Source organism: Lynx rufus, unplaced genomic scaffold (genome assembly GCF_022079265.1).
Source record: "Lynx rufus isolate CCGP_SWC_20201006 ecotype Redwood Valley unplaced genomic scaffold, mLynRuf1.p SCAF_15, whole genome shotgun sequence".
In the NCBI taxonomy this organism is placed as follows: Eukaryota; Metazoa; Chordata; class Mammalia; order Carnivora; family Felidae; genus Lynx; species Lynx rufus.
In genome coordinates, this window is record NW_025814829.1 from 27,671,891 (window position 1) to 27,688,491 (window position 16,601).

At 35.9% G+C, this 16,601-nt stretch overlaps 1 protein-coding gene across 2 annotated transcripts in view; it reads right to left on the reverse strand.

Annotated features, from left to right (window-relative positions):
- LOC124510441 (complement factor H-related protein 5-like) overlaps positions 1-15,386 on the reverse strand; it is a 31,751-nt gene extending 16,365 nt beyond the window's left edge. Inside the window, exons 1-6 of one of the 2 annotated variants that reach the window (XM_047077304.1) lie at positions 15,329-15,386; positions 11,786-11,977; positions 10,455-10,631; positions 1,932-2,108; positions 664-846; positions 350-529 (exon numbers count right to left, since the gene is read on the reverse strand). In XM_047077304.1, coding sequence (XP_046933260.1) covers positions 350-529; positions 664-846; positions 1,932-2,108; positions 10,455-10,631; positions 11,786-11,977; positions 15,329-15,386 — 967 coding nt within the window. The remainder of the gene's footprint in view (positions 1-349; positions 530-663; positions 847-1,931; positions 2,109-10,454; positions 10,632-11,785; positions 11,978-15,328) is intronic. The other variant, XM_047077305.1, reaches the window with a different exon arrangement.
- Between the last annotated feature and the right edge of the window lie 1,215 nt (positions 15,387-16,601).

The following is a 16,601-nucleotide window of genomic DNA, read 5'->3' on the forward strand; positions in this document are numbered from 1 at the left end:
CTTATCCAGAAGCTAAGGAAAATCCATTATGCAAAGCTCCATCACATGGTGAAGGTAGGATCCAGCAGTAGATACCTAGGAAAAGCAATCTGATGCTACTCCGAAGCAGAAGTCCCAAACTCTCCTGGTTCACAGAGCTCTTAGCATCTCAGTAATTTTTCACAGTGTTCATAGGTCAAAGAAAATCTTTCCAAATTCACTTTCTTAAGTAATTAGGAGCAAACAACTTAGTAAGTATCTTATATCCTGTTTAATACCTGATGGGCACCAGCATGTGCTGGTGTGACTATATTTATTGACTTAAAAAATTATAAACAATCAAATACAAACTTAAGAAATGTATTCTCACCAACACACTTGGGAAGTTCAGTCCACATTCCATCAATACAAGTAATTACATTATTTCCAACCATTGTATATGCATTTCTGCAGTGCAGTTCCACAGAAACACCAGGTCGATAGGGAGGGACTGAGGGCTGGGCATAGCCATTCTTGAGGTGAGGTACATATCCACATGTTTTCACGTGTTCTAAGAAAATGTAATAAAAGATCTGCTTACTTTTAAAATATTTCAAATATATACATGTATATATATATATATATATATATATATGAAAAGTGCAAAGTTTAAACTGTTGTGTTTAAACACTAACATCTATTTACCAAAACAAGTAGGCAGATTTGTCCATTCTCCATCGATGCACTGTACGTTCTTAGGCCCCATCATTAGAAAAGCGGGATTGCAATCATACTCCACCATTTCACCGTGTTCATATTCTTCTTTCCTTATCTGTTTTGTTTTACCATTGGGGAGTTGAGGGGGTTGACCACATGACTGTACTTGCTCTATCATAAAGAAATTGTTTAAATAATGCTTAAATAGTCTTATAAATCTGGCAAAACGTGGAGTTACTATTTTGGTTGACCTAGAACTAAATTACATTTGTGCTACATTCCTATTTTCTTCAGGTTTGCTTTTTATAGTGTACATAGTGTATTGTGTAAAGTCTATTCTTTTTCTCAAATATTGATGCCTTTTTTATAAATAATTCTGAGCAAAGAAAGATGCACAATGAACACATATACCGATCACCTAGATATATATGAATGTTACATTTTGCCCAATTAATTTTTTTGTGAAGTAATTTAAAGTAAATGACAGACACAGTAAGATTTGACTTCTAAATTCTTCAGAATACCTAAGAAATAAGAACACTGACCAGCATATACAAAACATCTTATTGCATTTCTTTAAGTTAACAATTTTTAGGGCAATCTTATCTTCTTTCTATATGCAAATATCCTGATTGCGCCTACCCCCCCCATATTGTGCAGGTTATTATAACCAAGATATTAATTGTGCCCTTGAAGATTTTAAAGTAGTTCAATGATCTGGATATCATATAAAAGTAAGTAGTTGTCAAATATGTGATATGATATACATATGCAATTATAGTTTTTATTAATTAATATCTTTAAATATATAAAATAACTATCAAAATTTTTGAAAAAGTAATGTCATCTGAAGCAAGTAAAAAATCATAATTCTTTTATATTGAATAATCCATATGTTTATTTGATGACTTCTTAATTACTTAATAAAATATAACAAGGCCCACACAATATTTTTTAAAGTATTCTTTTTTTAAATTGAGTTTGGGGAAAAATCCCTAACACTTCTCAGTCCCAGTGACTATATTTTGATCTATAAAACTCCATTACATATTTCAAAGCACAGAGGTAGAATTACCCCTTGATAAAGGAAACATAACTAATCTATGACCCAGCATCCCTCCTTCTTCTCAATTAAAATACTACTTTTGCCATTTTTTTGCAGTTTGTCAGATTATAGATAAAAGATCCGATAAAATACATAGACATTAATATAAAATTTTATAAGTTGTTTCATCAGCTCTAAAATAAATATTGACCTTTACATGTTGGAAAATTAGGTGACCATCCAAAATGATAGCATTGAACTGAATCTGGTCCAACTCTTACAAGTCCTTGTCTGCAGGAAAATTGCAACACATCTCCAGGTGTGTATTTTTCTTGTTTTGGATAAACATGTATGTTAGCTTCTAAAATTGGAACAAGACATTCTATATCTAAAAAAAATAAAAGTAAATAAATATGTATGAAATAATCATTGTGAAATTAAATTTAATATATGCAATACAAAAATAAGATTAGGGGGACTTCATACGCAGAGATGCTTATATTCTTACCTTCAAAAAATAAGCTAATTATTTACACCCAATAAATATGTGTAAGCCCCTTTTAAGAAATTATCATTTTGAACAGCAAAGTAAAATTTTGTATGACAATCTCCTCAGGACCATAATAAATAACGGTTTGAGCAGTTACTTATAAATTATTTCACTTATTGAATTAAAGATAATTTTAATAACTTTTATTATTTGTCTATAAAATAGCATATGAATGTTTTTCACACTCAGATCTCATGAAAATCATTCTTTCAAGTAATAAAAATTAAAATGCAGCATATTTAACTAAATGATACATATGTTTAAAAAGTTAATAACTGGAATGGCCCAAAGAAGACACGTCTAGTACATTTTAAGTAGGAGGGAACATTAAAAAACAAAAACATTCCTGATTTTACGAATGGGGAGCTGTATGTAGTATATGAACTTTTTGAAAAAAATGGCTAAGCAACATGGCTAAGTTGCTTCTAGGTGTTCTGAATCTTTCCATTATACCCAACCACATCTCTAATATCTTTCTAAACCACATCTATAATAACTTTCTAAATACCAATGCATTATGAATGCCTTCTGGTTCAGGTAAAAATGGATATATATATGAATATGTATGTGTATTTTTCTCTTCTAATCTGCATTCGTGGTTCATTTATAAAATTAGATACTGAAATTCACATGTAAAAATACAAATGACATGCAAGACAAATACTCTCAAATCAAGCACAAAAATATGATGAAATATTTTCTAATTAAATCTCAGAAATACTATTTAAACTAGCCAGTTTTATACATTGTTATCGGCAATTTAATAGTTTAATAACAGTTTGTACAAACCCCCTGGAATGTGACTCACTCAGCTTTAGTAAAATTTGTACCCATGCATCTGTGTTTTATTCCAATAATTTTGCATGACAGTTCTTTACTTACTGGTTGTTTACATTCCCTTTCTTATCCAATTGCAAAAAAAAAAAAAAAAAAAGCTATTGAAAATAATTTATCTTGGCTGATGTAGGATTTTCTAGCTGCTTTATTTAAGTGTAATTATCACACAGTGTTGTAGACAGAATAATGGCCTCCCCAAAATGTCCACGTCCTAATCCCTGAAACTTGCAAATATGTTACCTTTCCTTGGAAAAACAGACTTTACAGAAATGATTAAATTAAAGGACTTGAGATGGAGAGCTTATTTTGAATTATCTGTGTGGTAGTGGACCCAATGTAATCACAAGGATTCTTACAAAAGGGAGCAGAGGTGTCAGAATCAAAGTAGGCAATATGACAACAGAAGCAGAGGTTGAAGTGATATGACGAAGGGCCATGAGCCAAGAAACGCAAAGGGCTTCTAGAAGCTGTAAAAGGCAAAGAGATTGATCCTTTCCTAGGACTTCCGGAAGGAAACATGATTCAGTATCTTGATTTCAGGACTTTTCACCTCTAGAAATGTAAGATAATAAGTCTGTATTGTTTTAAGTAATTAGGTTTATGGTAATTTGTTACAGCAGCAGTAGAAAACTAATACATATGGGAAAAAATGTACAACCATATTTAAAAGGTGCATGATTTGGCATGACCTGAGGCATTCTGGGCTGCATTTGAATCAAAGACTTTGTGCAACACCAAGAATGAACTATAATGTAAGCTATGGACTTTGGGTAATTGTGATGTGTCAATTGTCAATAGCACCCTGGCCTGTCAAGTTGAAAATGGGACAGATTATCTTGCATGTGTGGCACAAGTAGTATAGAGAAATCTGTATACCTCCCCCTCAATTTTGTCATGAAACCCAAAACTGCTCTAAAATAAACAAAAACACCAAGTCTCTGGCTATAAACTATGAGTTAATAATCCAATGACACGGAAGAGGATGAAAGTCAAGGAATAAAGTATCTAAAGTGGCTGCAGCATGTATAACCAACTATAAATTTGGTAATGTTTGCTTAGTTTTGAATTATGAGGCCGTTTTAATTCAAGGTACCTTGAAAATAGCTTTAATTTTGGTCATAAATATTATAATGTACATGGCATATAAACAATCTTATTTTGGATGGGCTAAGTGCTTTTCAAAGATCTGTTATTATACCAACATTTAATGTTGGTCTTTTAAAGCTATATGGAGACACCTTAAATTTAGATTATTGTCCATTAGGAAATATCTTTCAAAAGAGTCTAGTGAAAAGAAATATATTCAGAATTGCTTCTATTTCCTGGATAAAAAAGTACTTACGATAGCATGTGGGCAAATGACAACAGACATATTCACTACATACCATGAAATCTATGGTGCTTCCAATCTGTTTTTATTTTCTAAGTTTATTTATTTATTTTAAGAGCGAGAGAGAGAAAGAGAGCAAAAGAGAGAGCATGAGTCGGAGAGGGGCAGAGGGACAGGGAGAGAGAGAATCCCAAACAAGCACTCCACCATTAGCACAGAACCCAATGTGGAGCTCAAACTCCAGAACCATGAGATCATGACCTGACCCAAGAACAAAAGTCAGATGCGTAGCCAACTGAGTCACCCAGGGACCATGAAGAAATGTTTAATATATATATTTTTTCCTCTAAGCAAAAAAATAAATAAATTTTTATAAAAATGGATAAGCATATTCTGATTCAGACAAAAACCACTGTCAACTACAATATCAGATTTTAAATATTTTTATGAAAAAAACCACACTGAAAATATCAGTGTTTGTTTAGTAAATATTGTCATGATAAGTTAATAAATATGGCCATTAGGAGAAAAAAAATAAGGGTTATGCCAGGGAAACTACAACCTAGAATTATTCTTTCAGTCCACACTTTTAGTTTATTAAAAATAACTGTGGGCACCTAGGTGACTCAGTTGGTTGAGCACCAAAATGTTGATTTCTCAGGTCATGATCCCAGGGCTGTGGGATCGAGACCCACATAGGGCTCCACACTGAACATGGAGTCTGCTTAAGACTTTCTGTCTTTCTCCCTCTGTCTCTCTCCCCCATTCATGCTCTCTCTCCCTCTAAAATAAAAAAATAAAATAAAATAAAAATAAATTAGCCATAAATCCTCAAATAAAACATTCTAGGAAACAATGTAAAGTATATTAAGTTTTATATACAATAAGGTAGATTATAAATAGATGTATTGTTTTAAAAAAAAAAAAAACGAGAGCAAAGAATTCTTGTCAGTAGAGTTTTGGCATGCCCAAGAGAAATCCAATTCAGTAATCTAATAATTTCCTATAAAGTGTTATGGGTGATTTGCAATAAATCAGACCCCTGCATTAGGTTTCACACTGGTTTGGGGTTACTGGTAGGCAGAATTCATTTAACTTGGGAGTATCAGACCAGGTCCTGCATCAGACCAAAAATGGCACGGAATTCATAACTGGAAAACCAAATAGTAAATAATAAATAGTAAAACAATTGGCTCTAGAGGATTGGGATATGGAAACAGTGCAATGAGAGTACAAAAAGGAGTCCATGTATAACTCATGTGAGGTCAGAGGTTTTTGGACAGACTGTTTATTCCTTTAGTTGTTCAGTAGTAGTGTTCCATGAATCGATATGCTCCTTGTTTTTACTGTAAATGACTGTGGTGGGCTAAATAATACCCCCTCAAAGATGTCCACGTTCTAATCCGCAGAACCTGTGAATGTTACCTCACATGGCAAAAGAATTTTTGCCAATGTGGTCAAGTTAAGGATCTGGAGATGGGGAGATTAGCCTGGATTATCTAGGTGTGCCTGATTTGATCAGAGTGATCCTTATAAAAGGCATGCAAGAAAAGTCGAAGTCAGGCAGAAAATGATGGGACCACAAAAGGAGAGGAACAGGGAGAAAACTATTTAAAGGAGCCAAACTGCTGGCTTTGATGGGGGAGGAAGGGGCCCCAAACCAAGGGGCCTCTGGCAGCTGGAAAAAGTATGTAAACAGTTTCCTTGCTAGAGCACCGGAAGGAATCAGCCCGGCCTACACTTTGGATTTAACCTAGAGAAACTGATTTTGGATGTCTTAGCCTCCAGAACTGAAAGAGAACAGACCTGTGTTGTTTAAGCCATCATGTTTGTGCCAGTTTGTTACAGCAGCCACAGGAAACTTATAGCATGACACACTGAAGCACCAATTTCTGGCAGTTCTGTTAAATAAATTGGCTTTAAAGTTTGCCTTTACTCTATCAGCTGAACTGTAGCCTATAAGTGTATTATCACATATGTGCACAAATGACCTCTGACCTAGAGTGTGGTAGCCATGCTAAAAATCATTTTGATCCCTGAAGCCTATAGGACTTTCACTAGAATAGCAGGAACTTCAGAATTTTAGACCTTATTCATTTTTGAAAGGTTTTTCCCAAATACATTTTTTAATTAAATATAGTCGTGTATCAAAAAATAAAAAAGAAGTATATGAGTGGCTGGTAGAGCAGATACAGTGCTCTCTCCATCTTTAATAACTGAGAATCAAAGCATAATGTTTAAAGCTTATAGCATACTTCTGAGCCGTTTATGTACAGTTAAAATTCAAAAAACGGCCAAAACAAAACTGTTCAAACATAGTATTGGGATCTGATGATAAAAACAAGCATCAACAATTTGTTTTATCAAGTAATATAATAAATTATAGTCAAAAGAGGATGCAACAAAGTATAGAAAATCTTAAATGTAATCCTGTTAATGTGAATTTACTACTTGGTAACATTGATATGTATATTAGAAACAATTCATAAAATAATTTTTGTTTGCCTGAACCTATAAAAGTCACTGTAAGAGAGAAATCAATGTCTCTCTCTATATTATATATATGTAGATATGTATGTATATGGTAACATATGTAAATAGGCAGATAGATAATAGAGGTAGATAGATGATGATGATAGATGATAGGTAGATAGATAGATAGATATAAATAAATAGATGGTTTATTGTATCAGGACTGCAATAAGGTTTTGTACATATTTTGATCTATACAACTTTAGGGGATATCATTTATGCAACTTAAGGAACTGTATGCAGACACCTATATTGGAACACAGGCTAATATTGTTTTGTGTTGACTACCTGTCCTGGTGGAGACCTTGCTATGCTAGGAAAATAAAATCACAGTTTGCTCCTGTAAGAAAATCATGGTGGTACTTGAAAGGAGTTTGATATAAGACAGACTTCCCTGAAAATTTACTTGCTATATTTAAGAAAATATTAGTGAGGGCGCCTGGGTGGCACAGTTAAGCAACCGACTCTTGATTTCAGCCCAGGTTATGATCTCTCAGTTGTGAGATTAAGCCCCTCATCTGGCTCTGTGCTGGGCATGGTGCCTGCTTAAGATTCTGTCTCCCTCTGCCCCTACCCCTTTCGCATGTGCGTACACGCTCCCTCTCCTTCTTTCATTCTCTCTCTCTCTCAAAAAAAAAAAAAAACAAAAAACAAAAACAAACAAAAAAACAAAAACAAAAACAAAACCTTTTTAAGACTGTAGCATTAAGAGTAAAGCCAATATATCTTTAAAGCATATGATTTACAATGTTAGTAACATTGGATACGAAATTTAAATGCACATGCATATCATGATTGATTTACGAAACGATTAATGATTTTATCAGCATTTCCACAGCTTCTTTGGGGGAACAAAAAGTGTGCATGCTCCAGAGAAAGTTTAGAACTCTTGTTCTAGATATTTATTTTTCTCTATTCTTTTCCTGCATTCCTCTTATCTATTTTTTCATCTTTTTGTATTTCTTTCCACCATTTCATTATCCATTCTTTATTTCTCCCCTTGCTACTCTAATTCTTTTTAAAAGCCATTCCTCACTAAATATTTGTAAACAAATTAACATAGTTGGTAGAGGGGCACCTGGGTGGCGCAGTCGGTTAAGCGTCCGACTTCAGCCAGGTCACGATCTCGCGGTCCGGGAGTTCGAGCCCCGCGTCGGGCTCTGGGCTGATGGCTCAGAGCCTGGAGCCTGTTTCCGATTCTGTGTCTCCCTCTCTCTCTGCCCCTCCCCCGTTCATGCTCTGTCTCTCTCTGTCCCAAAAATAAATAAACGTTGAAAAAAAAAAATTAAAAAAAAAAAAAAAACATAGTTGGTAGAAAATAAGAGCTTCCACCACGGTGGAAATAATTTAGGGATTTAAAGAAAAATCATTAATCATTGTTACCTAGATAGTTCAGCATACTCACTTTGTAGATCAGTAATCTCAGCTCAAATAGGTAATCATTTACTCATGGACCCAGAGGTAATTTTTCTCAGAACCCATGCTGGAGTCCAGTTGTTCTGAAACATTGTTGACTCTCCACGGTGTTCTCTCTCTTTTTTTTTTTCATGTTTATTTATTTTTTGAGGGAGACAGAGAGGGGAGCAGAGGATCCGAAGCAGGCTCTGTGCTGACAGCACAAATGGTGGTATCGTGACCTGAGCCAAAGTCAGTTGCTTAACCAACTGAGCCACCCAGCTGCCCCTGACTTTCTCCACGGTGTTCTTGATCCAACACCCTACCTTGGATACACAGAATTTTTCAAAGGCTAACGGAGTCTCACAAAATGTACACAGCAACCAGCTTGAGTGGGTTACTACTGAGTTGAATTGTCAGATTGAGTTGTCAGGCTTCTAAAATACAATTGCTGGGCTGATGATTGCCATCATCTCACAAAAAGGAAGAGAGCTGGTGCTCGAGATGAGATGACAATGAAGTATTTATACCATAACTGAAGCCTTCTAAGTTATGAGCCCTGTTCAACCACTGGACACTTCAGGTAGGAAGTCAATAAATGTGTTCTTTTGTTATTTTTTTGCAAATATTAGTCATGTGCAAGCCCCTCATAATTGAAAGAGGTCGTGGCCTAACTTACAATACGTAACCGAGTGAGTATTGTAATTCAAGCTGCTTTAAAAAGACTCTATTTTCTAGAAGAATTTAAATATTGAAGTTGCAGAATCACATTAAAAAAAAAAAAGCCAATCAGAAGACTTCATTTCCTGATAAGATGGAGTAGCTGGTGTCAGCATAGCCTCCAACTGGGAAAACATTAGAAAACTGTATAAAACCTCTCTCTAAAAAACTGGAAACTGGATGGTGCAAGTCCGTGATAATCAAGAAGAGGGGGACAAAAAACCACCCAAACCCCAAAGTTTGATCTGTGGTTGTTTCAGCTTTCTGGTAGCACTTTCCAGACTGTGTTGCAGGGAAGGAGAAGCTATACAGAGTCCACCAGGGAGAGCAAGATCACAGTTTCGGAGACCATGGTGGCTAGAATTTACAGGGCAGAGGAACAGAGAGAGCGTATTATGATGAGAAAGAGCCAGAGACGTTTTCTTAAGAGTGTTCTTGAGTCTTTGGTTGTGTACTAAGCTGTGCAAACAGGATAAAATTCCATGAGCTGGCTTAAGAGTGATTGCCAGGGACTCTTAAAGATGAAGAATTACAAGCGTTCACCCAAATCTGGGAGATCCCATTATATTATAGTTTCCCAAGGAATTGTTTCCCAAATTCCAAGCCACTCGTAAATAAACCTAACGCTTACAGGTGCAAAATATTTTAAACATGAAAATTGACAGTTTATTGAATTCAGCATAGGAGTTTAGTATACACACAGAAAATAACTATAAAAATCTATCTTAGTCATAGGACATTTTTAACTAGTATTGGACATATTTTCACTTAAATACTCTCTTTTCAGCTTAATACTCAAGTTTTTTTAAAATTATTTTTAATGTTTATTTATTTTTGAAGGACAGAGGTAGAACCTGAGCAGGGGAGGGGCAGAGAGAGAGGGAGACACAGAATCTGAAGAAAGCTCCAGGCTCTGGACTGTCAGCACGGAGCCCGACGCGGGGCTCGAACTCACAAGCTGTGAGATCATGATCTGAGCCGAAGCCCAACCGACTTAGCCACCCAGGCGCCCCAATACTCGAGTTTTAAATTAAGTTCATTTTCAACTAATGTGATAATTTTCATGGAAACAATAAAAGGGTGTTACTTTAACCTAAAGGTACAGCCTTCAAAGTGTTTGTGTTGTCTAATAATTTTACTTATTGCATGCATTAGATTTGTGTAGGCAGGCAAATTTTGCTATCTGTACATCTATCAGACACAGTTGGAACTGAAAAACAAATGCATAATGATAAAAGCAAAAGGTGAAATCTACATTTAGCTTCTGACAATAGATATATTTATTTTATTTATTTATTATTTATTCTTTGGATATATTTATTTTAAAAAATCGCATCACATGTCAGGGTGTGAAACGACATTTTACTTACTGGTGGAACTGCATTTGGGGGGAGAAGACCATCCATCTTCCAAACATGTAATGATGTCAGTATTACCAGGAAGGCTGTAGCCGATGTCACAGACAATTTGTACAGTGTCCCCTTCCAAATGTGTTTGTCCTGAAGATGCAGAATGACCATTTTCCACAAAAGGAAAGAAACACAGTCCTAAGGACCAAAAAATTGTTTAATGTACAAGGTGGAAGTGTTAAAAAAAAAAAAGAGCAAACTAAATTTGTGTTTTGCAATGTTTTAAAAAGAATGTCAAACTCTCAAAACTGAAATCACATATAAAAACAAAATTTCAAAAGAATTTAGATCATACTACTATATATGTGATGTTTACTATATGAAATATAGTCATATATTCCATATTTGGAAATAAATTAACATTTCATTTTGTTCTGTGGTTTTTATTTAAAAATATTTTGTTTTTATACACTTTTCCAGGTACAAAACAAGATTTTAATATACCCATTTCTCTCTCAATTTTCCTAAATGTTTCTTATAGAAGGAGAAAGACCATTACTGTCTCCTTTGTTGGTTCATATGTTCTGCCTCCCATTGTTCTTTGCTTAATATATCTATTCTCTCCAGAGTCTGCTCTTCACGTTCATTGAAAGATATCATTGTAAGAACAAAAGAAGGGATTTATGGAAAATATAAAAGTGAAAATATTTACACTTAACGCAATCTTTGCATTGCAGGAATGCTAAGTTTCAAATTGTTGCAAATAGTAAGTTTCAAAACAGAATGAGTATGTAGAAAGACTTGTTTTAAAATTTTTTTAACGTTTATTCATTTTTTTGATAGAGAGAGACAGAATGTGAGTGGGGGAGGGGCAGAGAGAGGGAGACAACAGAATCTGAAGCAGGCTCCAGGCTCTGAGCTGTCAGCACAGAGCTCGATGCAGGGCTTGAACCCATGAACCGTGGGATCATGACCTAAGCTGAAGTCGGACAAACAACTGAGCCACCCAGGCGCCCCTAGAAAGACTTGTTTTAAAGGAAAAGTATGACCAGGCTGATACCAAATATTAGGAACTGCATATTAGTAGTTAAACATATAAATCATCAGTTTTTAAAATTAAAATGTGTAAAGCACTTCTAGGTAATATAAGGAAGTTCACACATTTATTCTTCATTTGGTTTTCATAAAAGGCTTTTCAAGAAAGGGCTACATTTCTTATCTTCGCTGGCTTCTCTAGTCCTGATCCCCGTGATTGTCCACCAAGAGCCCCAAGAGCCCAACATCCCTTCCGGAATATCTTCTCTATTGACTGAATGACACATTCACATCTACTGATCAGGGCATTTACTCACTGAGGCACCTGGGTGTTGGCGACCATCCTTCCTCCCTGCATGTTATGCGATTCCAAAAGGATTTTGAAGGAGACACAAAACTATATTCACAAGAATAATAAAAAGTTTTCCCAACAGGAACTGAGGAAAAGGGCAGATCTTTCTTATCATAAAGAATTCCATGGTTGATTCTTGGAAAATCACAATGTCCCACTGGGAAAAATAAAACAAAACTGAAGAATTAACCTACATCAGTGAATCATTAAGTCATATTTTAATCATCTCATTGATTTTTTTTTCTTTCTTCTAGCTCAAATTCCTTTACCTTATGTGCCTTCCAGTGTACTAATTAGTTGAGAACAAAAAATGATCCCTAATTAAGAGTACAAGAGTATTTGAAAAGGCCATTGTCAATGCAGTTTATGTTTTGGAGTCAGGGGGAATAAAATCTCTTTTGCAGTAACTTCTAGAAGCAAATCCCCCACGGTTTAGGAACACGGCAGAGGGGGGGTCAGCAGCAGTTGTGACCTGTCCCCACAAGGTGCTAGTGGTCTGGGGGCTCAGCCGTCCATTCCTTTCTCTACACTGATGATACCCAGGGGAATCTCTGCCTGAAGTCTCTGTCTCCTCTGGTTTTCCCTGGTGCTTGAGGATGAAGCAGTTTTGTTTTCCCCTTATGCAAAAAAAGGAAACAACTTCCAGAAATTCTGCTCCCAAACCAGTTAATTGGGAAAATTCCTTTTTGGCATTTATCTGGGGTGACTTTCCCTGTCACACATTTCACACGGGGGATGCCTGCGGCCTTTAGCCTGCAAAACCTGGAGTTTCTTATCTGACGGTTTACAATTGGACATTTGTCATTCTCTGGTAGTTTGGGAAAAGATATGGAGGAAGAGACACCCCCACCCTGCCCCATAACACTGACATCCGTACCTTCCAGAATTCTTTTTCAGATCTGCTTTGCCCTCCCCTCAAATTACAGCATTTGATTTCCATGCATTTCTACCTACATATACTTTGCCATCCAGAGGGACTTCACTTTCATCTTCCAATTGTCCCTATTCTATCTACCCTTCAACGCTCATTCTACATTAAGAAAATACTCTTTGTGCACACAGCGATGTGCTAGCTCTGAAAGTTAACTTCTCCTGGCAGGCCTCCCTTATCCAGTCACCAAAAGTAGGAGATAATATCTCTTGTCTAAGCTTTTGGATAAAAGCTTATGATGTTTCCTATGAAATACACTCCCTTATATATATACATACACATATCACATATATATATATTGCATATATACATACACACACACACACACACATAGTTTTGCTCTCTGTTTACTTATTTGTGTGTTTTGCTTTCCTCTGAGCACACTGGAAGGTGTAGACAGGCATGGAGCGTTCATTTTCTTTGGAGCTTTACCGCAGCCTGCAGCATAATATATTGCTCGGTAAATATTTCACTATTGAAAGCATGCAGAGTTTTTATAAAAGTGTTACCTTGATATGGTGCCTTTGCTTTGGGGCCAGTTTCTCAACAGGCACCTAAACGTAAATGCAATACAAACTGACAGGTCATTTAACATCTACACAGCTTTGGGATAGAGCTTCCCTGAAGGTTCTTTGGAAGACTAGACTGAAGATGAAGATCTTTTTCTGGGTTAGGGGTTGTAAAAATTCTACATATTAGTCTCACATTTTATACTTATTTTCCTCTGCTTTTTCCCCATTTAGAAATCCCTCTTAATGTCATATCTAACAGATGTTTAAAACAATATATACCAGACACATCTGGTATATGTATATATATATGTATATATATGTATATATATATACTCATGTACATATATATGTACATATACATATGTATATACACATACATATATACACATGTATATATGTATATATACACATATATATACATATATACATATGTATATACATATACACATATACATGTATACACATATACATGTATACACATATACATATATATGTACATGTGTATATATATATGCAGAGGCTGCTGCATAGTCTAAACAGAGAATTTGTATTTTTAAAATCTGTTATTATTTGTAATGTTTATTTTTGAGAGAGCATAAGCAGGGGAGGGGGGAGAGAAAAGGGGGACAGAGGATCCCAAGTGGACTCCATGCTGACAGCAGAAAGCCCAATATTGGCCTAGAACCCATGAACCGGGAGATCATGACCTAAGCCTAAGTCAGACAACCGAGCCACCCAGGTGCACAGGGAATTTGGTATTTTTAGTTGAGACTAAGCAACTAAGACTGCTATTGGAGAAAACATACTTTTACCCCCATCAGCTAACTGTTCTGTGAGTACATATCAATGCTAAATGCAGTAACAAATAAAAGTTTCAAATCCATAGAAATAGGGTTTTATAACTTTTATGAAGGTGGATCTCTTTTTTTATGTTTATTTATTTTTGAAAGAGATTGAGAGCGCGCACATGGGGGAAGAGCAGAGAGACAGGGAGACAGGACCTAGAGAATCCCAAGTAGACGCCATGCTGTCAGGGCAGAGCTGGACTCAGGGCTTGATCCCATGAACTGTGAGATCATGACCTGAGCCAAGATCAAAAGATGGACGCTTACCCAACTGAGTCACCCAGGCACCCCATGAAGGTGCATCTTCAAAGTAAAGCATTTTTACTGTTTCTATTTTTCTCTTATGTGAGGACTAAAGAGAAACTTCCCCAAAGAACTTCCATTGTATGCAAAATTTAGCAAGCAACAAAATAGCAAAAGAAAGCCCTGCTGGAAATCAAACAAGACACAGGATTGAAACTCCACTTCCACACATGGTCTAATCAGCTGTCCTGGGCATTGTTAGAGGTTTCGTTTGCAGTTATTCGGATACGATGGTTTTTATTTCAGCGTGAAATAAGATGAGACAGCTTTCAACATATTTTAAGATGTGGTTTATAGCTTTAATAAAAAACGATGCACAATTTCCTTTCGCTTTCAAATTTGCTAAAGAGCTCAGAAAAAGCAAAGAACTCATGGACATTTCACCAGCTTATTACACACAAAAATTAGGATATACTGTACTGTTTTACTAAAAAAGATTTTTCTTTATTGATGATAATTAGATTGAAAAAGGAAGTTCCTGATCTAATGATATTTAAATCTTAAATTAACAAATCTGTGAATATGCAAACATTTTGAAGGTGTCCAATTTTTCTGGGGATGCTTTCTCTAGTCAGTGGCATTGCAGAGTTTATGGAGAATTACACTGATACGTGACCTTTTCAACTTCATTACCTGCAGCTTTTTCATCATAGAATTCTTCCCCAAATGTTGTATTTGGTAGCTATTCACACTTTGGAGCTTCGAGAACAGAGAAGATTCATTTCATTTGATTTTTTTTCTTAATTTCATGTTAGAAAATATTGATGAAATAGATTCAAATATCCTTTATTCAAAATGTTCTTACATAATTATTCATTTTAAAACATACACACACACACGCGCACGCACACACACACAACACACACATTTGAGACAAGAACAAAATATTTAGATCTGTTTTCATGTTTTCAACTTACCTTGCCCCTCAACAGTAGAAATCCATAAGATTAGAATGGGATTAATTAAAAGCAGCATGCTAGGTTAGCCCAATCACATATATTTAGAAACGGTCCTGCAATGGTGGTATCACTCCAAATCCCGCTTTCATTTGTGGTTATAGGCAAACTTCGAATTTCAGTGCACTGCCGGGAAGCCAGGGCAGTGAAATACTTTCAGTAAATATCAAAGTTCGCAGAGGGTGGTGTGAGATAACTAATGTTTTCACATTAATACTTTAAAGTCAACACTTGATATTTATCTGAGCACAATAATAGCTGTGCAACTTCCTTCTTGCGGTTCCTAATTTTCTAAGTTTGAAGCATTCAGACATGGACCACTGAGGAGGAAAAGTAAAGCCCTTTCTTATCTTCTTTCTGGCCAGGAGGTCAGCCGTTTCAGAAAGCGACCAAGTGTAGGTCATCTGTCCTCATTTTAATACCATGTCAATCTTCAGTTATTATGAATTCTTCTTCACACTGGCATTAAGAATTAGGTTCCCTCTTAGTATTTTTTCAGGGTAGTCAAGAATAATTTTGCCAAATAATGCTTCCTGAGATTTTTGGGCAAAGTATATTTCAAACTCATTTAGGTGGGACTTCAAGAATGGCTATGACACAAGTTTGGTAGACTCCGTCTCCAAAAGGCAGAAATAAAACTGGGCAAAATTATGTACAAAAAATAACCATGCACAGTTTCTGTAAATTGGCTAAAGAGCATACTGTTGAGAAATACTGATTAAAGAAAATGTCTGTAAATCTCACTAAAATAGAGTGGCTGCTCCCATCCTTCTCTGATTCCTGCCCAATTCTGTGGCTCAGAAGTATGACCTGGGATGGGCAAGGCAGGCATTGTGAACTGGCTGCTATGCTGCCCTGTTAGGGCGGAATGACTTTATGGCAGACCTTGGAAAAAAATCCACATGCAATGACACTGTTGAATACAATAGAGATTACAGTGGGAAACAATCTAGGAAGGCTGATATCTCCCCATGATACTGTTGTGTCTGTTACAACAGTAACAGATACTGTTGGGGCAAGAAACAAAATGGCAGGCCAGCCAGAAATTTAACAGAAATTTTGCTTTGGAAGCAAAAGACAGCCAAAAAGGGCTACACTAAGATGACACTTATTGCTGGTGGTCCAGAAATCACTGGACATATAACGACTGTGCCTGATCAGACAAACCAGAGAGAGCCCTGCGAGCTACTAGTCACTGGTTAAAAGTGGAGCCGACTTTTATACTCCCTGAACT